The sequence below is a fragment of the Dromiciops gliroides genome, chromosome 5, assembly GCF_019393635.1.
Source record: "Dromiciops gliroides isolate mDroGli1 chromosome 5, mDroGli1.pri, whole genome shotgun sequence".
Taxonomy (NCBI): Eukaryota; Metazoa; Chordata; class Mammalia; order Microbiotheria; family Microbiotheriidae; genus Dromiciops; species Dromiciops gliroides.
The window spans coordinates 276,572,997-276,600,601 of NC_057865.1; the positions used below are offsets into that span (position 1 = coordinate 276,572,997).

Sequence of the window (27,605 nt, forward strand, 5' to 3'; positions counted from 1 at the left end):
TGTAGATATCTTTCCCCATATATAACTTGCATCATTAAGTTTTCTTTCTCTTTTTTTTCCTCCAAAACTTACAAGGTCCTAGGGATCTTCCCTGCAAGTGATTTATGAGAGGGGGGACAATGTGAAGATATCCTTTCACATAATATGTTTGTTTCAGATTTGACTAGATACTCCATGACCTTGGGACCACATTTCAATTCTAATTATTATCTTAAATGCTCTCCTGAATTAGCTTATATATAGTGAAAAGAGACATGTTAGGAGGCAGAAGAACCAAATTCTACAGAATATGATGGAAGGAGTTTTGAGGATAGAGTTGATGTAGGAATGGATTGTGAGGTGTCCCCAAAGAATTACATGACTCACTGACTCTATTTCTAAGTTTTATTAAAATACTGTAAGACCACAGGGAGAACACCAAGGAGAAAAGTGTCTCGATTAGGGAGGTGAAAATGGTTGTTTTTATAGTGAAAAATATAGGTTATTTCCTCATTATCTTATTCTCCTCCTTGTGGGAGGTTCATATCCTAATTTGGAATTCTTGGGGTCCTAAGACATCTCCCAAGGTGGGTACCTTTTTCCCTAAGGGTGTGTTTTTGGGGTCTAAATGTCCTAAGGTAAACTTAAGAACACATTTTGTCCTTCTGTGCATGTTCCTCAAACAAATTTAAACTTGTCAGACCCCAAGTGTCTCTCTTTTGAAGATATCTCTTTCTTTTAAAGTCTGGTTTCTATGTACAGTTTTTGTTTCCTGTCATCCAGGAATGCCATTTTAAATATTCCAGTTATTAATGACTATTAATGCTTAATGGCTGCTGTTTCCTTAGGCTTCTGTTGTGTTGTTGTTTGTTGATAAGAACTGAACACCAGTTACTGTTGATAAGAACCTCAGTCTTAGTTTCTCTGTTAACCCTTCTGGCCACCTCAATCAGAGTCAGAAGACCTGTGTTCAAATGGAACCTCTGCTACATACTCCTAGGTGATCTTTCAGGAGCTACTTCACGCCACTCTGGACCCAAGTTTCTTTGGATTAGTTGACCTTTCAGTTCCCTTACTCCTCGATTCTCTGTAACGTTAAATGTACTTAATCAAGATGATTGTTTTACTTCTCCAAGTCTCAATTGTTCTCATCTGTCAAGTCAAGAAGAAGGGAGTATTTAGGTGGAGAGAAATGATTGTTATTTTAGGCACACTGAGTTTCAAGACTCATTGCAAAATGTGTAACAGGAAGGTGGTGGTCTGGGACTTGTAAGAGACCAGGGTTGGATACAGAGATCTGGAAACATGCATGGAGATGATTTTTAACCCTCTGGGAGCCTATAAGGTTACCAAGAACAATCTTTTATTTTTATATCAGCTTCATTTCTGGATTCATCCATCTCCCCTCCCACACCAAGCAAGCTCTCTCTTGTAACAACAAAGAAAAAAGAAAACCAGGGAGAAATTAATTGATTGCTTTTAATTAAGCCAAACAAATCACATGGGTCTGGCACAATCACACCTTTTTTTCCTAGCAGTGTCTTCTATCAAGTGTGGATTCTGAGGAACTTGTGAGCAGAAGGACACATATCTATAAATTGCCCAAGAACAAGTCAGAAAGACAGAGAGGCAGGCACAGCTAGACCTACTTCTGGAGTGGAGAATGAAAGGAAGAAGAGACCAAAAAAGGCAATGACTTCTGGACAAAATAATGTAGGAAAACCAGTAAGGGCTACAAGAAAAGAGGAACAGAGTAAGAAGGGTCTTAAGCAGGAAATGAGAGAAAACAAAGAAGAGGGCATGAGGCATTTGTTAAGGAGTATGGTGAAGGAATGTGATTGTTTTTAAAAGCCGGTAGAATAGCAAGGAATGAAGAAGAAGAAATGCAAAAGTCCAGTATGGATAATATAACTTTTGGATACACGGTAGTCTTGACTCAGAAGAAGAAAGACTTTGGGGAGGGGAGAATACATGTGGGAAATGATTAAAGGAAAGAACAGAGTTAGTGAGGATAACAAATCAACTCCCACAGAAGTCAACCAAGCACAAAGAGAAGAGGAATACAGGAATGAGGAAGTAGATAGTCTGAGAGAGTCAGACCAGGCTCTACCAGTAAACAGACCTTCTTTCCCATTCCAAATCAGCCACAGAAACAACAGTTCCCAGTGGAGAGAGGGGCATTCCTACACATCTCTAGACAATTTATGGGAGCCTCAAACATACCATTTCAGAAATGATTTAGAGTGGCTTTGTCTTATATGAGACCCAGCATGATCTCAGAGCCTTCTTAGTTATGTTCAATTCAATTCAATCTGACAAATACTCACACTGGAAGAAGCCGGCTTAGACACAAAAAGGTACTTGCTTCCTCCATGTATTTTCAAACATTTACAAGGAGTCAAGCTGTTTGCTGGGTTCTGAGGATATAAAGACAAAACCCAATAGTGTTTGTACTCAGGGAAGTCACATTATATCAGACACAGGGGTAGGGGTAGAGCACTCACTTGGGAAAAGAAAAATAAGCAAACTCGAGCGGGAAAGATCACGAATAATTGCAAGGAGCAAGAAAAGACTTCCGTAGGAGATGGCACTGAGGATGACCCCAAAAGGATGAGAAAGATTCTGAGAGGTGGATGTGTGAGAAGGCACTACAGGTATGAGGGAGAAATACATGCAAAGGCACAGAGATGTGAGATTAATAGCAATCAGGCCAGTCTGGCTGGAGACAGCTAGCTGGGGCCATCATTTAACCCTGTTTACCTCAGTTTTCTCATTTGTAAATTCAGTTGCAGAAGGAAATAGCAAGCCACTCCAAGAAAATCCAAAATGGGGTCATGAAGTGGGACATGTCTGAAATGCCTGAATAACAAAAATTATATATTTACATGTGTATATAGTATCTAGTTTGATATGTGCATCGATAAGCAAACAATACATATACATATATATGTATGCATCTATAGTTTCAGCAAATACATAAGCATGTGGATATTGTTTGTTCAAACAATTATATGCACATGTGTATTTATATATACATATGAGTGTACACATATATACACACATATAATATATACACATATACATACATACATGTGTGTGGGGAGAGAGGAGAGGAGGAGAAAGGGAAGGGCGGAGGATGGAGAGGGAGAAGGAGTTATCTCCTAGATGCCTAACGTACTGTTTTCCCAAGATTGTGAACTCCCTGGGAGCAAAAACTGATTTGGGTCTCTCTCTATCCTCAGCACTTACTGTCTGGCACATACTAAACACTTAATAAGTGATTGTTGACTGACTATGGAGTCTTTTCCAACTCTAAATCTAGGACCTTCTAACTCTCTGTACATAACTCTGCAGGGCTGGCAGAAAGCCCGATCATCAGAGTCCAGGGTCTTTCTTCAGCAGCTCTCAATGACTCAGAAATAAGAATCCAAAGTTAGATAGTGAGGGCCACCCAGGGTTGGGTACTTCAGGGAAAACATGGAGGACACAATGAGTGATGACCTGCCTATCTCTGGCATGGATGACTACAGGTAGGAAAGCAAGTGAAACTAGGAAAGCAATGATGAGCTGGGAAAAGTCACAATGAGGATTATGTTTCAATAGGATCAAGAGAACAGTATAACTCAAAGGTCAGGGAACTAGTGAGAAAGAAGAGTTTGGGAAGATGAAATTCCCAAGGAAGAAAAAGTCTGAAGCAATGGTGATGTCTAAAATGTCACTGCCTGTACAGGTAGGAACAGATGAACCCTGAAGTCTATTAGTGATGAATGGTGGGCACTTGGGCACAGGCTGAGACCAGTGTTTTCCATCTATGAAAACAAACTGGTTATGACAGAATTTAAGTTACTATGTAGTGATCCAGGGGCAAGGGATGGTCCGTGAAAGAAACACCTGACTACAAACACTGGCCCTGCCAAGTGCAAATGCTAAGTCAGTAAATACAGGCCAACCGGGATCCCCAAACTGAGTGCTTCTTGCAATGAGAGCCATAGTCCTTGTGTTACTGCTCCCCTGAGCGACTGTGTGGCACTATGGAGAGAAACCCAAGCTCAGAGTCAAAAAGACCTGGCTTCAGGGCAGCTAGGTGGCGCAAGGGGTAGAGCACCGGCCCTGGAGTCAGGAGGACCTGGGTTCAAATCCTGCCTCAGACACTTAACACTTACTAGCTGTGTGACCTTAGGCAAGTCACTTAACCCCAATTGCCTCACTTAAAAAAAAAAAAAAAGACCTGGCTTCACCTTCTGTCTCTAATCCCCACTCTTCATTCCTTGGCAAGTCACATAACTTCACAGTGCCCCAGATAACCCTCTAAAACCTCTTGCTGGATTAGGTACCGATGTGCATTGATGGAAGTTATCCCAGAGGGAGCTCTCTATACCATTAAATATTTCAATAGTTTTTTGGAATGAAAGAAGAAAGAGTGAAAAAGAGAATGAAGGAAAGAAGAGAAAGAAAAAGGGAGGTAAAGAGAAAGGGAGAAGAAAGAAGGAAGAGTGAAAAAAGAGAGGAAAGGAAGAAACAGAGAAGACAGGAAGGGAGGAAGGAGTGAGGGAAGGGAAGAAAAAGAAAGAAACAAAAAGAAAGAGAGAAAGAAAAGAGAGTGAGAAAGAGAGAGACAGAGAAAGAAAGAAAAAAGGAAGAGAATGAGAAAGAAAAAGAAAGACAGACAGAGAAAAAGGAAGGAAGGAAGGAAGGAAGGAAGGAAGGAAGGAAGGAAGGAAGGAAGGAAGGAAGGAAGGAAGGAAGGGAAAGAAAAAGAAAGAAGGATCACTGTGCTAAATGATATCCAAATATTATCTTCTTTGATCCTCTATTATAATAACCCTGGGAAGTAGGAACTATTAAGATACCTATTTTGAAGTTGAAGAAACTGAGGTTAAGTGATTTTACAAAGGTATATACCTAGTGTCTGTGGCTGGATTTGAACTCAGGTCTTCCCAACTTCAAAACTGATGTTCTTCTATCCACTACACACTGCATTTAGTTACAGAAAGCCTGGCCACATTACCATAGTGTCTGATGCTAGAGAGGCTGAAATCTCTTGAGCATGGGAAGTTTTTGTTTGTTTTTTGCAAGGCAATGAGGGTTAAGTGACTTGCCCAGAGTCACACAACTAGTGTCAAGTGTTTGTGGCTGGATTTGAACTCAGGTCCACCTGAATCCAGGGCAGGTGCTTTATCCACTGCACCACCTAGCTGCTCCCAAGCATGGGAGTTCTGAGCTGCAGTAGGGCTAAAGCTGATTCCGTTTCTGTACTAAATCCAGAACCCATAAGATAAGCTCTCAAATTGGGAAGCCACAAGTTTATTTAGGGGAGAGTGAACTGACTCAGAACAGAAACAAAGCAGGTTCAAGTCCATAAGCAGCCATTGTACTTCCAGGGTTGAGGAGTTGAGGAGATACAGTCTCAAATTAATAGTAACAATAATTTTGTACATGGAAAATAAATGGAAGAAATGTAGTTTCTTGGCTACAAAAAGTCAACTGCCACCAGGAAAACAACAACAACAAACAAACAAAGGAGATATACTAAGTAAATTCAGTAAATGCACTTTCTTAACTAATTAACATTTTTAAAAGCGAGAAATAACTTCTGAAAAAAAATTAGAAAACAAAATTAAGTTTCTTTTTACTTGAAAACAAAACCTTCTGAAATTCATTTCCTTGAGATTACATACAATAACATTTTAATTCGTAAAAAGAATAGGACATAGTCACTTGAAAATGCTGGCTCACGCCACCTTCTTCTTCTGATGTCTACTGTGACTGACTTTCTAGCCATTTCCTGGAACCTTTTTATGTTCTATCACCAGTAATCCATTAAGACCTTAGGCCATGTCCTGACTTCACAAATTTTCTAGAGAACTCAATAGTTTATAGTCTTATATCTCTTGAGCTGACTTTAAAGGAGTTTCTCGTTCAGATTAATTGCCCAGAGTAAAAGATAAAAATCTAGGCATAAAAACTTCCAGTAAGGGTGAGGAGGCATGTCATAAAACACTAGACTGGTTTTGATACCAGAAATCATTGCTTAAAGTACATGACCACCTGGACACATGCACATATCTAACAATAATATCCCTGAGATGATAGAAACTCAGACTCAAGTTTATTATGTCCACGGGGGACAAATTAATTTGATAGTACCTGAGGGAGGGACAGTATGCTTCAAGATAGCCTCAAATCTTTAGGGGAAAGATCCATCCAAAATAGAATTGGCAAAGATGATGAAAAGTTGGAAATGTTCAGTTGTGTTTGAATCTTCATGATCCTATTGGAGGTTTTCTTTGCAGAGATCCTGGAGTGGTTTGCCATTTCCTTCTCCAGCTCATTTTCACAGATGAGGAAACTGGGGCAAATAGGGTGAAGTGACTTGCCCAGGGTCACACAGTTAGTAAGGGTTTGAAACCGGATTTGAACTCAGGATGATGAGTCTTCCTGACTCTGGGCTCAATGTTTTATGCACTATATCATATAGCTGCCCCAAAAAGATGAAAATAGAAAATGTTTAAGGAGTTGTGGGAAGAGAATCAAGTAGACAAGCATTTCTTAAGTACCTACTATGTGTTAGGCACTGGGGATACAAAGAAAGGCAAAAATAGTCCCTGACCTCAGGGAGCTCAAAATGTAATGCAAACAATTAAGTAAAAAAAAAAAAAAGACAAAAAGAAAAGATACATACCAGAAGAAAAAAAAATGAAATAACCTCAGAGGGAAAGGACTAGGAATAAAAGGAATTGGTGAATGCTTCTTGTCTTGCTGAAGGGAAAAATTTTAGTTGGGACCTAAAGGAGATCAGAAAAGGGAGCTGGAGAGAGGTGAACCAATCTATTACTGATGGAAATGTGAACTGCTCCCATCATTCTGGAAAAATATCTAAAAAACTTCATGCATAGCTTCTGTCCTTTGACCCAGAGAATGAACCACAGTCTATATCACAAGTTTCCTCATTTGTTCAATGAGCTGGAGAAGGAAATGACAAACCACTCCAGTATCTTTGCCAAGAAAACTCCAAATAGGGTCATAAAGAGTGACTGAAAATGATTGAACAATAACCTCCAAGTCAAGAAGTGAGGGAATACAGGCAACAAAAGGTCACATGCCTGTTAAAATTCATCACAATGCTGGTTGGTTTTGATAAACTCACTTCATTCTAAGGCAGGATTCTGCGTGGGTGCCCCATCAATGACTATTGTGTAAACAACAAAAGCATTATAACAATTTTAAAACAAGTGGAGCTCGTTAATGACAACTTCAAGGGATATAAGTCAAATGGCCAGTCTACAAGATGTGAAAAGAACAGTTGTGAATAAGCATCACCCTGAAAGATATGGAGTTCCTATTTGTGCTCAAGTTGAATAGAGTTGATGCTGTATTTTTTAAAAGAACCTAACATGATACTTTGATGTATTAATAGAATAGGATAATAGTAAATTATCCTTATCTTTTATCTATAATAGCAAAACTAGATAATGAATCATGGTGTGATGAAGTAGCTTATTATCTTCATTTTTTATTAATATAACCTCTTTGAAGGCCTTATGCCAAGGATTCTATTTTTCTAAGATCAGGTAATTACTTTCTGGATCCTAAAAAGCGAGAATGGCTATTTTTTAAAAAGACTTCACAGAAAAGCTTTACATAAGAAACTCAGTACCAGTATTCAGAACATCACTCCAGATGGACAATGAGTTGTAGGTTAGAATTGGAGGGAGAGAGTAGTATGAATCACTTTTGGAAAATCATGTCATATTTTTAATGATACCAAGTTACTCACTAATGCAAAGACTCATCATTTAAATACAACTATTCCCCTGGAAAAGTTTGGGACTGAAAATCTGATAATATCACAGTCCCTAAAGGGGCTCCAAAAGTCCCCTGAAATGGTGGCCATGAGTATAAGGCATGTTTCCTATGATATATTCTTTTTTTCTTTCTTTCTTTCTTTCTTTCTTTCTTTCTTTCTTTCTTTCTTTCTTTCTTTTTTTTTTTTTTAGTGAGGCAATTGGGGTTAAGTGACTTGCCCAGGGTCACACAGCTAGTAAGGGTTAAACGTCTGAGGCCGGATTTGAACTCAGGTACTCCTGACTCCAGGGCCAGTGCTCTATCTACTGTGCCACCTAGCTGCCCCCTCCTATGATATATTCTTAAGAAATAGTAAAAGAGACCACCAAAGCAATGTGTTATGAGAAAGGGAGGTGTACTGATCACTGGGTGAGAGTAAAGGCTAACAGATGAATCACTCGACTTGACCTACTGGCTGTCATGAACTATAAAACAAATAAATGAATGAGTAAACAAATAGGTAGACAGACAGATAAATAAAAAAACAAAATAAACAAATAAATAAATGAACTAGAGTAAAGACTCCATTGGTTGCCTCTTTGACGTCTCTTAGAAGAGCTTTGACAAAGATTGCTTAGGGAGAGATGGTGTAGATGTGTTCTTAACTGTATAGATAGACTGTCCACAAGGTAAGGATAATTGGTGAGACCCATTTTGGTCAAGTAATCATTGTAAAAAAAAAAATCACAGAATCATTAAAGAACAAACTAACTACGGTAGGCACTAATGCTCAATTTTCATAGCATCTGAGTATGTAAATTCCATGTATGGTCTAAGTAATCATTTGCTAGTACCAGCTGACACTCATTGGTGAATCAGTTATGCTTAGGTAGAAGAACAAGCTGGAATATTAGAAGCCTCCAGCATATTCAAAGTATGATTTGAAAACTCCCTAAAATCCACCCACTGATGACTTTGTATTCTGACCTTAACCTAGCTAATCTAGCTTTTGAATATGTTTTAAAGCATCTAGTGTTTTTTTTTTCAAGTGAGGCAATTGGGGTTAAGTGACTTGCCCAGGGTCACACAGCTAGTAAGCGTTAAGTGTCTGAGGCCAGATTTGAACTCAGGTCCTCCTGACTCCAGGGCCGGTGCTCTATCAACTGCTCCATGTAGCTGCCCCTTAAAGCATCTATTAATGGTAGTTCCTTCCATGTTCTTTCCCACGCTTGTAAACTCCAAAGTTTAATAAATAATCAAGAACTTGTGAAAAACATATCTTATAGAAAACCTAAAAGCCAGATAATTCCTAGAAGTCTGTAATTGGATAAATTATGGTTGACCAAAAAATGTTATTTGTGGAAAAGTTTAACCAGAAGAAGAAGGTGGTGAAAAAGAAAAGAAAAGAAAAATCTTGATAACATGTCAAAAAAAAAATAGGTCCAGTCAACATGTATTCCAAAGGTTGACTCATCTCTCTCTGTCTCTCTGTCTCTCTCTCTCTCCTGATTTAATTCAAGTATGAAATCTCAGTAAAGGTAGATATCAGCAGTTATTCTTTCTTTCTCCTGAAATAGCTTCCAAATCTTTGTTCATTTCACAACCACTCGTCTCAGGAAAACATAATCCCTGTCTGAAAGCATAAAAAGAGTTGGGCTCAATTGATGGGTTTCATTCTTTATTCATGCAGGGAAAAAATGGAAATTGTTCCCCCCATCATGCTTATGTATTATTCAGCTGCTCCCCCCACCCTGATTATTCATTAAATTTGTATCAGAAGGAAAGTGAGACGTCAAGGCAAATTTAGTTTTGGGTTTTTTTTGAGAAGCTATATATGTATGGTTGTCTTCAACAGCACACAAGTATCTCAACCAAGATTCTTGTTCATACATTGTCATTCAACCCATGAGTGAAGGTGAATAGGCAAAAACTTGTTTTCACAAATAAGAGGCACAAAATGATGATGACGACTAAGAGAATGCAGTTGTTTTATAACCATGCTCACACGTTATACAAGTGAACCTCTCCATAATACTGCATGTAACTAATGGTTTTTAGTAAATACACCCCTGAATTCTAGGAAAAGTAAAAATCACTAACAATGTCGAAAGACATTGGATGAAAGATACTGCAGCCACCAGGGACCTGCAATTATTTTGATTACCATGATTACCTGACCCAAATGGGTCTCACCAATTAGCCCTACTTCAATATTATCTTCTGAAAACAAATTGTCCCAGAAATCCTGCTGTAGCACAGCAGGATTTTAAATGAAATTTGGATGGTGGCTATTATAAGACTTTGAATCTTATAAAGAAAATAGTTTAGGCAGAACAAAAAACACCTGAATAATATTCTGAAAAATTGGAAATAATATCATAGAATAATAGAATTTGAGAGTTGAACACACCTCAAGGACTATCTAGTCGAACTCATAAATAAAAGAAATCTCCACTATACTGTACCAAATAAAAGTGGTCATATAGCTTTCCCTGAAGTCCTCCAATGATACACATTATTATTGTTATTATTACTGTTATTGTTATCCTATCGTGTCTCTGTACTATTATTTTCTTCTCATATCTCTTTCATATTCTTAATTTTAAAAAGAAATCATGAAATGGCAGAGAGAGTGTTGGGATTAGTCAGGAAAACCTGGGTTCAAACATCTTGGCTCCTTGCTGCTATGGCTCAGGCAACTCATTGAGATTTATCTAGTAATTTAACTACTAATCAACACATTGCAGAATGGGGTGGTAGAGAGACTTCTCCACACACAAAATCATATATCATTTGCATTTTTGTCATTCTATCATTCTTCTGTTTACGATTAATTTTTGATGAGCAGTAATTAAATAATTAATTAGGAACAGTAATTAAATAGTTCAAAGGCAAATCTTTATCTTGTGACTTTTTATAGTTAGATTTTTTTTGAGGACTACTGTACAAGTTAATAAAATTACCCTATTATGCTGTCATTTTTATCTTTTCACTGAGTTCAGATAATAATTGTTTAGGAACAAGTCTCTATCCATGGTTTTAATGTCTTTATTAATCAATCATTTGGCATTTATTCTGTGCCTACTATGTGTCAAGTACTGTACTGGGAGTAGAAAGGCCAAAGATAGTCTTTGCTCCAGAGGACTTAGTGTGATGAGGGGGCCAAAATGCAGACAATTATGTACGAGCAATTTTACAGGGTGACCTGGAGGTAGTCAATAGAGGTAAGGTGCTATGATTAAGGTAGGCTAGGAAAGTGTTCTTGTAGAAAGCAAGACTTATTTAAGACTAAAAGGAAGCCAGTGAAGCTATCGGGAAGAAATGTTGGAGGACTATGGAAAGAGAAGTATACTAAGGCATTCTTGGTGGATATGGAAACTGGTCCAACCATTCTGGAATGCAAGGTGGAATGAATGTGAAATGGGTTAAGAGAAAATAAAATGTCCATACCCTTAGAATCAGAGATTCCACTTCTGGTTATACAACCCCCAGAAAAGTAATTGATAAAAAAGACTCCGTATACACCAAAAAAAATTATAGCAGCACAATTTGTGATAGCAAAGTATTGGGAAGGAAAGTAGACATCCATTGGCTGGGGAGTAGCTCAACAAATTGCATTGCATAATTTTAAAGGAATATTACTGAGCTATAAGAAAGGGTGAATACTAAGAAGCATGAGAAGAAATACACATGAAATGATGTAAAGGAAACAGCTAAGTAGACAGCTGCTAGATGGCAAAGTGGATAGAGCTCCCCCCTTATGGGGCTACTGAGGAGCAGATTTGGATTTTAGCAGAAACAACATATGACCTAACTCTTACCACATGACCATAAGAAACTCACCTAACCTAAGGGCTTCCATTTAGTTGTGAGGATCAAATAAGATAATCTTTGTAAATCACTTAGCACAGTGCCTGCCACATATTAAGTGCACATATTAATAAATTCTCGTTCCTTTTTCCCTTCCTTGGTACAAAATGAAGGAGGTGGGCCAGCAAGCCTCCAAGGTCCCTTCTAGCCCTAAATTTCTAATCCTATGTTTTCAACACAAATAATAACTAAAGTTTTCAGACATGAGTGTTCTACCATGTATCTTACAAATAACCTTATCTCCTTTTATCTCCTCTCCCTCTCTCCATTCCACCTGCCCCCTTCTCCCTTCTTTTTCTTATCTACCTGGTGGCCAAAGGACAATAACTCTTTGGATTTGCTCTACCTATGCTGTTTCTCTTTCCTCATAGTGAGTATGGGAGTATACTACTTTCTGGGTCTAACTTTTCCTTTTTTTCCTGGTAGGCAATGAAGGTTTCCCCGACTCTTGGACCTTATTCACTGCCCACATATCAGGCCCTATTGAGCCAAGGATACATACAGATCCACTGCCAGAGCCTTGTCACATAAAGCTGCACAACTTTGAGATTTGATGGCTCATCATCACCAGATGGAAGCCATTTTTGATGTGCCACAGACAGAATCCTAGCTTCTTTGTGCTTGAGTTACTGTACTACATCCCACACAAAGACTTTTGATTATTCTTCCGCAAATGTACCTTGGTATATACAGTGCTCCTTCTAGGCTACCCTTCTCAGAGTGTAGCTAACACTCTCAGGTTGAATATTTAGGATTATTGGTTCACATTCCTAAAATTACAGTTCATTAGTCCCACCACTCACCTTTCATAGTCTGGCAGAAGAAAAAAATCAGCTCAAAACCAAGGCATTTACTAAGATGATATAAGAAAGAAGTCATAAAACATTCCCTTCAAGAAGCCTTACATATAAACTTTCAAAAATATAAAGTGACAGTGGGAAGAGTGAGCATGAACTGAGTATACTCATCACAAAGGAAAATTCAATTCCATATAGGAAGCATTTATGAAGTGCTTATCATGTCCTAGGTACTATAAAAAGAATAAGACCCTGCCCTCAAGGGGATTACCTTCTACTATGGTGAAGAAAACCACAACATATACATACATACATACAAACATACATACATACATATATATATATATATATATAAATGTGTGTATATACGTATATATATTTACTTACATTTATGTATGTATATATAACTAAGTACAAAAAAACTAAATTGTTTTTAGGAGAAACACTAACCATTGGAGAAATTTAAAAAAAAAAACATCTTGTAGGCGATGGCACTTGACCTGAGTCTTAAGGCAGCTGAGATTTCCAGGTGGTAGAGGTAAGGAAGGAAAGTATCCCAAGCATGGGAGAAAGAGTTGCACAGAAAGAGAAGTGATAGATGGATTGTCATATATGGCAAACCAGTAAGTAGGTCAGTTTGGCTGGAATATAGACTGTGTGAGGGAAATTACTGTAAACTCATCTTGCTCCCAAATCATCATATATTTGTGAAACTTAGGAGCAAAGGCAGACTTCTTTTTTTTTTTTTTTTTTTAGTGAGGCAGTTGGGGTTAAGTGACTTGCCCAAGGTCACACAGCTAGTAAGTGTTAAGTGTCTGAGGCCGGATTTGAACTCAGGTACTCCTGACTCCAGGGCCGGTGCTCTATCCACTGCATCACCTAGCTGCCCCAGACCTCTTTTTCTGGGACCTGTAGTCTGGCGGATTGGTAGAACTTTTATTTACAGTAGACTCTCCATGAAGACATTTATTTATTTATTATTTAATGTTATTAGTTATTTGGTTGCTATCTGAATTCTCAAAACAGGATTATAGGCTAACAGGTCTGGTTCTGAAAGGTACCTTAGAGATAATCTAGTCGTAACCACTCATTTTACAGATAGAGGCTCAAGCACACTAAATGATTTCCTTGAGGTCATATTGTATGTGCCAGGGCAAGAATTTACATGAAGGTCCTCAGAGTACCCTGATTACAAATCCAACACTTTTTTGAGTAATTGGATTCACTGCTCAGTGGTTTGGTTTTTTTTACAAGTTCGGAATTATGCTCCTGTAATTACATTTAAAGATCCAAGCTATATTTTGGATCAGTATTTTTGGAGAACTGTTGGCAAAATCAGATAATATTTTTAAGGTTCTTAAAAAATAGTAATATAGTTACTATGACAGACAGAGTTAGAAGGGAATATAGGGCTATGTAATCTTCCACCCAGTGCAGAAACTCCTCATTAATACTCTAACAACCAGTTGTCCAGCCTCCATTACAATTCTTCCAAGGATGGAGAATTCACCACTTAATGAGACAACCCATTCATTACCTAATGACTTTTTTGGGGGGGTTGGGTTTTGTTTTGTTTTGGTTTTTTTGGTGAGGCAATTGGGGTTAAGTGACTTGCCCAGGGTCACACAGCTAGTAAGTATCAAATGTCTGAGGCTGGATTTGAATTCAGGTACTCCTGACTCCAGGGACGGTGCTCTATCCACTGTGCCACCTAGCTGCTCCATCTAATGACTTTTTAAAGGAAATTTTGAAGAGTCATATTAGGAAGTTGTTATATTAAGCCAAGATTCCACCTTCCTGTGACTCTCAGCCCTTGGTCCTTTCTCACAGTGCCACCTAAAGTGGTGCAAAATGAAATTATTTTCTTTTCTACCTAATGGCCCTTCACATATCTGAAGATATAATCAAAATGAAGTAGGCAGAAAGTTGGCAGCTACTGCCAATGGCCCTAGGGAAAGCACCATCTCTACCACTCTGAGGCTGCCTGTAGGCAAGTGATAAAAGTAAATAGAGCCTGTGGCTCTCGACCCGAGTTGTCAAAGCTTTTATTTTTAACCACCTTTCTCCATGTGTAGGTTTTTTTTTTAAGTATCCCTATTAATTTGCTTTTTTTTCCTTTACATTTGACCTAATACTGTAGTTTTCAAGACCTACAGAGTGGGTAAAGAGCTGGAAATAGAATCAGATGTAATTACCTTTCTGCGCCTCAGTTTCCTCACTTATAAGAGGAGAGAGTTGGACTAGATGGATTTTGAGGTCATTTCTAGCTTTAAAACTAGGTTCGTTTTAGATCCTGACTATCACTAAACATGATAGCTACTCTACCTCACTTTGTGGCATCTTCAAGTTAATAGATATCCCATCTATGCTTTCTTGCAAGTCAGTGATATAATGCATTGAACAGCATGAAGCCAAAGACTGGTCCCTAGGGCACTGCATTGTCCTCAAAACAGTAACATTATTCTTTGGGTCCAGTTCTGAAGCCAACTAAGTGACCTGCCATCTAACCTATAGATCTTTCCCAAGAAAAGCATCACAGACATTGTTTAAAGCTTGGCTGAAAAAAAGCATCATTCTGATCCAATAAGTCTATCAATAAAGGCAATGAGTTGAGTGTTGCATGACCTGCTGTTAAGGAATCTATGGTTCCATTTTTGATCATTTCCATTTCTAAATATTTACCAACTATCTCTTTAATGATACAATTAAGGAATTTGTCAGAAACCAAAGGCAAGTTCACCATGCTATGGTTTGTAGTCTTTATTTCCTTTCTTTTAGAAAAAAAATATTTCTGAGAGTTGCTCTTCTTCAGCTTTGTCACACTTCTCCCATCCTCTATACTTCCTCACTCATCACCAAGAGTAACTTTTGTATACTCTAGTTCTTTCTTTCCTCTGAGATGTATTCCATCTGTGACTAGTGACTTGGATTCAATGACAACTAGATACACTATTGTTATCTTCTTAATTATTTTCCACATTGCTACTGATTAGGCAGTTTTTGTTCTATCCTTTCTAGCACAGAGCTTGCTCTTGGCAGAAGAAATAAACTCAAAATAAGAGTTGAGTGTTTCTTCCTTTATCCATTCATCCATGATCATTATCCAATCCATCTTGATTTGAGTCTTTTCTTTACCCCCAGAATAGCTTTTAAAACACCTCTTTTTTGTTGTTCTTCTTAGCATTCCTTTCCAACCTCTATTCATTACACACTTTAGTGCTCCTGCTGATATTTTCATATGACTAAGCCATGATTTTATATTTTTCATTGATTCCTTATCTGTGCTTCACTGTTCTGTATGTCTTTTAAAAATAAATCTAAACTAATTCCAACAGAATTGACACTTTCAAATCATGGTGCTGGAGTACACTTTTGAGATTCCCTTGGACAGCAAGGAGGTCAAATCAGTCAATATTTAAAGAAATTGATTCACTGAAAGGTCAAATATTGAAGCTGGAATGTAAATATTTTGGCCAATTAAAAAGAAGATGGGATTCATTGGAAAAGACCTTGATTCAGGTCAGCTAGATGGCACAGTGGATAAAGCACTGGCCCTGGATTCAGGAGGACCTGAGTTCAAATCCGGCCTCAGACACTTGACACTTACTAGCTGTGTGACCCTGGGCAAGTCACTTAACCCTCACTGCCCCGCAAAGAAAGAAAGAAAGGAAGAAAGAAGGAAGGAAGGAAGGAAGGAAGGAAGGAAGGAAGGAAGGAAGGAAGGAAGGAAGGAAGGAAGGAAGGAAGGAAGGAAGGAAGGAAGCAAGCAAGGAAGGAAAGGAAGGAAAGAAGGAAAGGAAGGAAAGGAAGGAAAGGAAGGAAAGGAAGGAAAGGAAGGAAAGGAAGGAAAGGAAGGAAAGGAAGGAAAGGAAGGAAGGAAGGAAGGAAGGAAGGAAGGAAGGAAGGAAGGAAGGAAGGAAGGAAGGAAGGAAGGAAGGAAGGAAGGAAGGAAGGAAGAGAAAAGGCCCTGATTCTGGGAAAGATTGAAGGCAAAATTCCAAGGGAATGGCAGAAGATAAGATGGACAGAGAGTATCATGGAAACAAGAAACACGAACCTGGACAGAATTCAAAAGATAGTGGAGGGTCGAAAGACTTGACATGTGATGATTCATGGGGTCACAAAAAGTTAGACATGACTGAACAACAACAACAAAATTCTGTGCATCTCCATAGGACTTGAGACAGCTCTTTCTTTGCCTTTTCTTTGGTATTATTTTTTTAAAGTGACTTCAGAATATAATTCTCAACAGAATCCCAACTCTCATGAGCTGACCTCCTCTACCAAATTTTAGGCAACGAGAAAACACTCTTCGTAAATCTTCCTAAATTAGTAACTGGGTGGCCTTCTGTGAGGATTTCTTTTTTTTTTCTCAAACTGCAAGCATTTATTAAGTACCTACTTTGTGGCTAGGCACTCTATTAAGTGCTTAAGATACAATGACAAAAAAATGAAAAATGCTCCTGCCTTCAAAGAGCTTACATTCTTTGGGGGAAATCAACATGCACACAGAGAAGTAAATAGAAAACATATCCAAGGGAAATAGAAGGATTTGAAGGATAGGCTAATGGACTGTTTTGAATTGTTTCCCCTACTGTCTTTGTGGTCGCCATCAATCATTCAGTGTTATCTTTCACTGGTATGCCCATAGACTTGGTAATAGAACAAACATGGGCAATAGGCCTATAATTTCAGTGGTATAGGAAATTCCCTTCTCTAGAATACCTTCTAATCTTGGGTCACCTAGAGCAGCAAAGGCCAAGTAACTTGTCTAGAATTAAACAGACAGTACGTATCAAAGGCAAGAATTCAAACTTAGGTCTTCTTGGCTCTAACACAACTACATAATTCATCAACTATGACTGAAAAAAATGAAGGTCTTTTATACCATAGTTTGGAACCTCTCTACCAAGATAAAGAAGTGTGAATTTTACCACCAGTCCCTTTGCAAATAAGGTCGGTCACTGGTTTACATGAATGTTGTTATCTTCACTGTGTATATTAATGACATGTTTCCAATTCATTCACTAGGCCCCTGGGATTTTTAGGGTGTTGTGTGTCATAGACTCCATTTAGCAGTCTGGTGAAGCCTCTGGACCCTTTTCAGAATAATAGTTTAAAATACATAGGACATCAATTGCACTGAAATACAGTTATCAAAAATATTTTTAAAGCAAGTTCACAGAAGTGCATATGCTTCTTAGGAATCTCAATATCATAAATGGTTCTTATTTGGGCAGAAAGGGGGAAAAGATTTTTGTGATCAGTGATCATCTGAACTCATAGTGGACAGCTTAATTTCCTTGGAGAAATCTTCCTTCCTTGAAAGAATCTTCCTTCCTATCTTGGTAATTAGTTGGGTTTTTTTTTTTTTGGTTGTTTTGTTTTTGGTTGTGTCATTTCCAAGCTAAAACTCATTCTCATTTAGAGTGAAAACAAAAGTAGGAGTTGAAAAGCTCTACTTTTTTTTTCTGTAACTCATTACCATTATTCTAGCTACAACCAACAATAATTCTATCTCTTCTTGGTTCTTCCCTTTCCTCTAATACAGCTTTTATTTTAAAAAATCATTCTTTTTGTTGTCCTTAGCTATCTTTGCCAGCTTCGCCTTTTTGTCACATCTAGTTCCCAACACTATTTTTTATAAGTCAATTATTTAACCTCTGTGACTGTATTTCCAGATCTATGAAATGCAGATGATATATGAACTAGCTAGCTCCCTTACTGAGCTGTCATGCAGAAAAGGTTTTGTAAACGTTGAAGCTCCATTAAACCTAAGCTATTATAAGTTATTTTTGCCTAATTATTAAGACAGGAAAGAAAAGATTACTTCTATCATAAATTTTCTGAATGGTCCCTGGAAGACCAAGGAAGACCAACATACACACACACACACACACACACACACACACACACACACACACACACACACTGCACTATGCATGTCACAGGGCTTTTTGTTCTAAATGGAAACTAATTTTTTTTTTAATTTGGAACTGAACGTGTTAGGGGAAAAGAAAATGAAATACATTATTATAAAATTATTCACTTTAAAAATACATAGTAGTACTGCAGTAAGAAAGTAGTTAATATTTAACTGAATTGTAGGATTGCTAAAAAAAACCTTATAGTCTTACTGAAATTTTTCAGACTAATACAAAGTATCTGGTAAGGAACAGAACGAAAAAATATATACATATATGTATATATGCATGATATATATGTATATGTGTGTATGTGTATATATATATATATGCATGTGTGTATGTGTGCATGCATATACACACATATATAAGTGTGTGCAAGACTTCAAACAGTTGAGTTTATAACCTAAAGGGAGAAAACTTCCTTCCTTTGAATCCCCAGCATTTATTGTCTCTGACTCTGATTCTGTGACCTTGCACAAATGCCTTCACTTTTTAAAACCTCCCTTTCCTCATTTGACTTAATCTAATTCAATTTAATACATTCATTAGTGTCTACTATGTGAACAGTTCAGTGTCAAGTGCTAGAGATACAAAGATAGGTCTATAGCTACAGATCTAATGTGATATGGTTTTTTACTTTGAGAGAATCTTCATGGTGATCAACTTTACTTAAGCTCAGAGGCAGAACCAGTTAGATTAAAAGAAAATTGACAATCATAGAAGTTTGGTAAGATGTTACCAAACTGGACATTGATGTTTCTTATTTTTTATCCTGCTCTAAATGGTAATATTATTTTTCTATGAACTGAGAAATTAATAATTAGTTAATATTTGTTTGTTTTAAAGAACTTTATTTTGTTGCAGCTTATGAATGTGATGGGGTATTACTGTGCCATAAGAAAGCACCAAATATACAGAAGCACTATAAGAGTTATATGAACCAATAAACAGTGATATAAGCAAAATTAAGAAAACAACATATAGGGGAAGCTAGGTGGCACAGTGGATAGAGCACCAGCCCTGGAGTCAGGAGAACCTGAGTTCAAATCTGGCCTCAGACACTTAACACTTCCTAGCTGTGTGATCCTAGGCAAGTCACTTAACTCCAATTGCCTCACCAAAAAGAAAGAAAGAAAGAAAAGAAAACAACATATACAGTGACTAACACGATGTAAACAGTGACAACAATAACTCCAAATCAACTGAAAATAAATGTTGCAAAATTATAAAGGACACCCTCAGCCTCAAAGAGGAGCTATGAGAAAACATCTGTGAAATAAGTAATAATGATAAAAAATACTGAGAGCTCATATGCTTAACCCTTCAAAGCTCATTCCTTACTACACCCTTGAAAGATAGTCAGTTGGGGCAGCTAGGTGGCGCAGTGGATAGAGCACCAGCACTGGAGTCAGGAGTACCTGAGTTCAAATCTGACCTCAGACAGTTACTAGCTGTGTGACCCTGGGCAAGTCACTTAACCCCAATTGCCTCACTAAAAAAAAAAAGAAAGAAAGAAAGTCAGTGATAATAGTATTGATCCATTTTACAGATGAGCTAGTTGAGATTTGGAGATAAACTGGTCACTTGTGAGAGCCAAGACTCACACCTATGTCTGCTGGCTCCAAGGTCATTTTTTTCCCTCCAAGTACTATAGAAGTAAATATTATGTGGCAGCTGGACCAGTGGGTCAAATAAAGCCCAGATGGAGGGGAAAGGAGAGAGATGGTCTAGGGAGAAGTAGTTCACAGGAAGGAAACAAGAAAAAAGTTTATGGCAGGGAAGGGAAGAGGGAGCAGGAGTAGGGGAGTGAGTGAACCTTAATATCATAAGAATTGGCTCAAAGAGGGACTAATACACATACTCAAGTGGGTATAGTAATATGTTTTTTCCCTGAGGGAAAGTGGGAGGGGAGGGAGATAAGGGGGATGGGGTGAGAAGAAGGGAAGGAGGGAAGGGCAGATTGGGGGAGAGAGCAGTAAAAAGCTTTTGAGGAAGGTGAAGATGTTCTGCATAACTGTACAAGTATGACATATTGAATTGCTTGATTTCATAGGGAGGATTGAGGAGGGAGGGAGGAAGAAAAATTTAGAACACAGAATTAGCTCAAAGACCTTAATCTCATCAGAGTGGGCTCAAGGACGGAATAACATTCACACCCAGTTGGGAGGAGTAATCTATTTAACCCTACAGAAAAGTAGGAGGGGAAGAAGATAAGTAGGGAAGGGCAAAAAAAGGGAGTGCAGAGCAGGGGAGGGGACAGTCAGAAGTAAAACACTTTGTATACCATGGGAAGGGAATAGGATGGAGGGAAATAGTTATGATGATTGATTATAATGGCAAAATGTATGGTACCTACTTTGCTGGGCTATTGTGAAGAAAATTCTTTGTCAAGTTTAAGGTACTATATACATGTTATGATGGAAAGGATACTACCAGAAAAACCTGGAAAGACCTACATGAACTGAAGCAGAGTGAAATGTACTGTATACAAAATAACAGAAATAGTGTAGGATGATCTGCTGGGAAGCATGTGGTTATTTTCAGCAAGGCAATGATCCAATATAACCCTGAAGGATTTATGACAATTGCAATACATCCACAGAGAAAGAACTGATGCTATCTGAAAACAGATGGAAACACATTAAAATTTTTTTTCTTTGAAAATTCCTTAATCTGAAGTTTTGTTTTTTAACTGTTTTCTCTCACAACATTTGCTATAATGGGTGAATGTTTTCCATGACTACTCATGTATAACTTACATTGAATTGCTTGAGTTCTTGTGGGTGGGGGGTGGGAATGGAAGGAGGAAGAGAAGTGGAACACAAAGGTTTTAAAAACTGATGTCGAAATTTGTTTTTACATATATTTTGGAAAATAAAATTCTAAATTAATAAACAAAGCCCAGAGCCTTTCTCCTGAAGTAAAACTAGCTGTCAGTATACATGAGTTTACATGAACTGACTTTTACTGCCAGTCTTTTACAATCATTGGGATGCAATGTGAGCCATTTGGGCACTTTTCTATCTGCACTACCCAGAGTGAAAGCACTCAGTTCATCCTTTGGTGTACGGGTATAGGACGATTCCAAAGCATCCCATTACCTGTCCTCGAGGAAGGTGTCCTTGCTATTTCTAAGGAGCAAGGCTTCTTCGTGACCGCTGTGTCTGTGAGGTCACTGAGGCCACTTTCATTTTCTGCAGAAAATGGATTGAGGGAAGCAGATGGCACCATTTCCAGCGTATAATTTCTCTTCTTTGGATAGGACTCCTAAAATAGAAGAGAAGCACCTCCTTGAGTAAAATGCTCGGCATCATTTGACACACATCACCCCTGAAGAAACAACCAGCAGTGCCACTTCTTCCATAACTGATGGCAGGACAACTAATGCCTGGGAAGAGTTTTAAAGATTACAAACCAGATCATTACCATTTAACTTCCATTACAATTAGTGCTGGAAGGTAGCGCCTCAAACTCAAAAAGGTCTGGGTTTAAGTCTTCTTGGAAACATAGTGGATTTTAAATGCATAAAACACAAAGGACTATAAAGGTAATCAATTATATTGAAATAGTTTTCCCCCATAAAAAAGACTGTTTTTTAAATCCACAGATCTCAAGTTAAGATCCACAGATCTCAAGTTAAGAGTCTCTGACCTTATAGGGGTGGCTAGGTGGCGCAGTGGATAGAGCACCGGCCCTGGAGTCAGGAGTACCTGAGTTCAAATCTGGCCTCAGACACTTAACACTTACTAGCCGTGTGACCGTGGGCAAGTCACTTAACCCCAATTGCCTCACTAAAAAAAAAAAAAAAAAAAAAAAGAGTCTCTGACCTAAAGTGATCAATTGCAAAGAAGGTGCCAGCCTGCCTTGGTAGGTGAGGCAGTACTGATCCTTCTTGATATATTGCCTGCATTTAATAGTGTTTACCATTCTCTCCTCCTGGATACTTCTTCCTCTTGGTTGTCATGACACTGCTATTTCCTGGTTCTCCTCTTACCTATAGGACCCCTTCACATTCTCTTTTGCTGACTCATCTCTATCAAGCTATGGTCATTTTCCCTGATTCTATCCTAGTCTTTTTTTCTTTCTACATTCTCTCTCTTGGTAACTTTATCAGCTCCCTTGGATTTAAATATTGTCCCAATGCACATAACTCAGGAGGACTCACAAATATACATAATATATGTATATGTTTATCCACAATACATACACAGATATCTATATTTATATATTACCCATAATATATCCATATATACACATATGTATACATGTAAGAATGCTGATATATATGTATGTATGTATCCATCTCCAGTCTCTCTCCTGACCAATAATACCACATCACCATTTACCTACTGGACATTCCAAAGTGGATGTCCTATAGACATGTCAAAAACTGAACTCATCCTTTCCTTCAAAAGCCTCCTTTCTTCCAGCCTCTCTCTTTTTACCAAATGTAGCACCATCCTTCAGTGTCCCAAGTTCCTAATTAAGGTTCTCATTATCTTTAATTCTCTACTCTTCCTTACCACACAATCCAATCAACTGCCAAGTATTGCCATTTCATAGTATTTATAGGTGGAATAGAGATAACAGATTATCTGGGCGAACCCCTCCATTTTAAAGAGGAAAAAACTGAAGCTGAAAAATATAAGATTGGCCCAAAATCACACCAGAGAGTACATAGTAGAGCCAGGTTTCAAACCTCTAATTCCAAAATGGATGCTCTTATTACCCCATGATACAATATACAGCAAACCCACATTTAAGCAGCCAAATTAATTTTATTTGCACACACTTTACTGTCAAGACCAAGACATATCAGAAGAAAACATTATAGTGCTGACTTGTTCCTTCTCTCCCCATTCTACCTCACTACCTCTCCCCCAAAAAACTTTCAGGACTTCTCTTAGGCTCAATATAGTTTGAACTGTATCATCAATCATCAAATCTTCATTTATATACACTAGAATCTACTGGATAGGCCAGGAAAGTAGAGATATTTATTTGAGAACTCTTTCCAATAATAGGGATTGACAAAACAGAAAACCCCCAAGGAAAGCCACCAGGAAAGAGAGGGCACTACTATTCATGTCAGATGAGAAATCGTTGTAGAAGCTTATATTTAATTGAGAAAAGAGAAGACTTAGGGGAACCTGATCTTTATTTCCAAATAGTTGAATGATTTTCATTAGGAAGAAGAATGCAGTGCATTCCACTTGTTTCCAGGGTCTAAGCCATATGTTGGAAGGACTTTACTTTAGTTAAATATTTACCAACACTTACTGACAATCAGAATTAAGCCACCTAAGTAGTGAAAACACCAATTTCTCCACATACTCATGCTGAACCTGGATGTGCATCATGGAAGACTACTATAGAAAAGGTTCCTGCAATGGTAGGAAAAGTGAAGCAAATAATCCCAAAGGTCCTATCCAACTTTAAGAAATCCTCCAATTCTATTTGTTTTAAAAAAGAGCTCAGATCAGTTTCCCTTTATTCAGAAAAGCAAAAGAATAACAATATCCATTGTAGTGACCAAAGTTATTCTTAAATCTTGTTTCTATGGAAAATCATAGAAGCACATAGTTTGAGAGCTGGGGTGGTGGAGTGCAGCTGTCACCTAATCAAATTCACAAACCAAAGGAATCCCCAATAAAACAAATTCAACAAGTGACAGTCCAACCTCTGCTTAATGACCTTCAAGGGAGCAGCTAGGTGGCGCAGTGGATAGAGCACCGGCTCTGGAGTCAGGAGGACCTGAGTTCAAATCCGGCCTCAGACACTTAACACTTACTAGCTGTGTGACCTTGGGCAAGTCACTTAACCCCAATTGCCTCACCAAAAAAACAAAAAAACAAAAAAAACAAAAAACAAACAAACAAAAAGACCTTCAAGAGGCATCTCATTCAACAGTGGGAAGCTGAAAAGTTATTCCTGATATCAACCGTAATTTGATTTCTTTGCAGCTTCCAGCCACTGTTCCTGTCTCTTCTAGGGCTAAAGAGAATAAATCTGAACCCTCTTCCTACACAACAATCCTTCCAAATACTGAAAGATAGCCATGATGCCCTGTTTCTCCAGTCTTTCAAGGACCAAATATACTCAATTCCTTCAACAAATTTTTAGATGTCATGGGCTCAAAGTCCTTCACTAACCTAGTTGACTTCTTTTGGACAATCTACAGCTTAGCAATACAATTCTTAACTTGTGCCCCCCCCCCCAATACTAAACACAATATTCCATATAAAGACTGACTAGGTCAGAATACAATGGGACCAACATCTTCCTTTTCCTAGAAGTTATACCCCTTTGATTGTAACACAGGTCTGTATTTGGTTTTTAGGGACTTATGCACAACACTTAAGACTCATGCTGAAATTGCTGTCCACTAGAACCCCTAGATTTTCAGAACTGCTGCCCATCCATGCCTCATGACTTATTTTTTTTTTTTAAGGATAAACACTTTTTCACTTTTATTTGCATATTAATGTCACATTTACTCCTGTGCCATAAGCTTCTGCTTCTTCAATTTCTTTTGGGATATCGTTTTCTTTTGAGCAACCTCTTCTTTTGGTTTAGGAACAATTTGTTCCTTTTCATTCAGTATCATCTCATTATGGCAAGGGGAACTCATGTATGGGTTGATTCGACCATGAGCCCTGCAAGTACACCGTTGCATTTTGGGGGTAACCTGGTAACCTGGATATGCTCAATGACAAGAGAATCCACACCCAAACCCTTCAGTTCAGCATTACTTTCTGCATTTTTAAGCATATGCAGCAAGAACTCAGCACTCTTTTTGGGCCAACGACCCTGTGTCCAACCCCACTGGTTAGCCTGGGCACACCTGCCAACCCCACCATTGTATAGATGGAAGGGAACATATTGTTTCTTCAATGTGACATCTTTCAAATACTTAGTAGTTTTCAGATATGCATGCCCTTGATAGCTTGGGCTGTTTCACAGGTCTTCTTGAAGTGGACCTGGAGAATTGAACCCCTTGACTTGCATGATTTTGTGGGGTTCTCTGGATCAAGAGAGTACCTCACCATTTTAACTGATAACTTAGAATGGCTCAAGGGAAGGGTGCCTCATGACTTATGAAGTTACTTTCTTCTACTCAAGTCCTTACTGAATTTCACTGTATTAGATTCATCTCAGTGTTCTAGCCTTTCTGTCAAGTAATCCTTCCAGGTCTTCTAGAGAAGATCCCTATAGCAAGAGGATCCTAAAGGTCCCTAGCAAGGGTAGAATCCTGATTCCTTGGCATCTCTAAAACATCATTCTTCCAACTAGTTTTTTTTTTAAATACAACAATGCTTCTCTACTACAGAAAGCAGAACACTTAAAATGTCTTCTAAGTCAAAGTAATGATTAGAAAAGGAAAGCCCTTGGAAGGATAACTTTGAGTATATTACAGAGAAAAAACAGTTTACTTTCCAGAAGCTTCTGAAAAGCCTTGAGATAATTAAGAAATATTTACCACATTAGCTCACTTTTCTGAAATGTAATCCTCTGGAAAAGCAAAGCATCTCAGTGCAAGGGGTTAGTATTAATGTAGTTTAATTACCACATAGAGAAATGACAAGTTCACAGAATTGAGCATGTATAAATAGACCTAATAAAGGCGGCCTGGGTTCAAGCACTGTTTGTTAATTAGAACATAATGCTCTTCTGACAGCATCGAAATTCTTCTTTATTTTTCTAGTGTCCTTCTTGCTTTCCTTGAGCAAAGAGAGTGTAAGGAGAGGTTCAGCTAAGGAAAAAGCTAAGTGGAAAAAAGGAAGGTGAAAATTGAGGTGAATTTTCCCTGTAATAATACATTCAAGTAAAAATGGGGAGGGGCTCAGATGAGATGAGGTTGGAGTTTGTGTCCTTACCTGATATCTGAACATTTCTAATTCCATTTGGAACCTCTTTGAGCATAATCAACATGAGTAAAAGACCAGAAGGAAGAGTTCATGGGAGAGACTGCATGTATAGTGGAATCTTGGCACTAGACTCAGATGACCTGGGTTCATATCGCACCTTTGACTCTTCCTGCCTGTATAAATTCAAGCAAGTCACTTAATCTCTTTAGGACTCAGTTTCCTCTTCTGTAAAAGTGAAGGGTTGGCCTGCCTGATCTTTATGGCCAATTTCTACTCTAAATCCATGATGCTGTGATCAGTAGTAATTAATCAACAAGCATTTATTACATCCCTGCTTTGTATAAACTCATAATCATTTCTGTCATATAGGTTTGATTAGAGAGGCTTTCAAAGAAGATGTGAGTCTTCCCCCCATATGCTGAGTGTTTGAATTAAGGAAATGTAAATAATTTCATACATTAGGTCTTAGATCCCAAATTCACCAATATGTATTCAATGTTCATTCATTCAATAAATATTCAAAGTTTAACAAAAGGCAAAGAGGACCTACCAGGTTCATGGCAATGGGCTAAATATTTTTATGGATAATGATCATTGTAGACAGACCTTGTCCTCAATGAGCTTACAATCTAGTTAGGGAGAGACTAGCTATAACCACAAATAATAAAGGAATCAAAAGAAAGGTGAATAACTTCTGGAAACAGCAGTATGAATGATAGGGATGTATCTAGGCTTTGTGAATATCTGGATCACCTCAAAGGAGGGTACCCACCCACATGAGAGGAGAAAGCAGAATGTTTTCTTTCAGAATCAGATCCATGCCATCTCCCAAATGGGCAACTTCATTTTAAATGCATAAATAACTTTATAATTAAATACTTATTGGTGCAGCTGTTGTTTGTTGTTGTTGTTTGTCCTTCATTCTCAAAGAGGTTCATGACATTGAGGTGATGTTATGACTTACAGTGAATTGAATTTAAGTGAGGCAGGCCTGTGCAAAGTCACCAACCTCACACTCTCTTCCTGTCATCTGGGTCCAGTAGCAAGATATCTATCAGGATGACTGGAGATGGCCCCAGATGTTTAAGGCAATTGGGGTTAAGTGACTTGCCCAGAGTGACACATGTAGTAAGTGTCTGAAGCAAGATTTGAATGCAGGTCCTCTTGACTTCAGGGTCAGTGCTCTAACCACTGCACAACCTAGCTGTCCACTGGTATCACTAATGAGTCAGTCACACACACACACGCGCACACACACACACACACACACACACACACACACACATGCATGCACGCACTGGAGATTTCTATGTAAAGGCCAATAACAATTTGTTGGGAATGCTATAGTGGAAATTCTTTGGGAGAAATGAATTGGACTA

The 27,605-nt window shown here is 38.2% G+C and overlaps 1 protein-coding gene across 1 annotated transcript in view; it reads right to left on the reverse strand.

Moving 5' to 3' along the window:
• Positions 1-27,605, reverse strand: part of ANKS1B (ankyrin repeat and sterile alpha motif domain containing 1B) — a 1,325,415-nt gene that overhangs the window by 871,698 nt on the left and 426,112 nt on the right. The window contains 1 exon segment of the mRNA XM_043965259.1: positions 21,460-21,625. Coding sequence (XP_043821194.1) covers positions 21,460-21,625 — 166 coding nt within the window.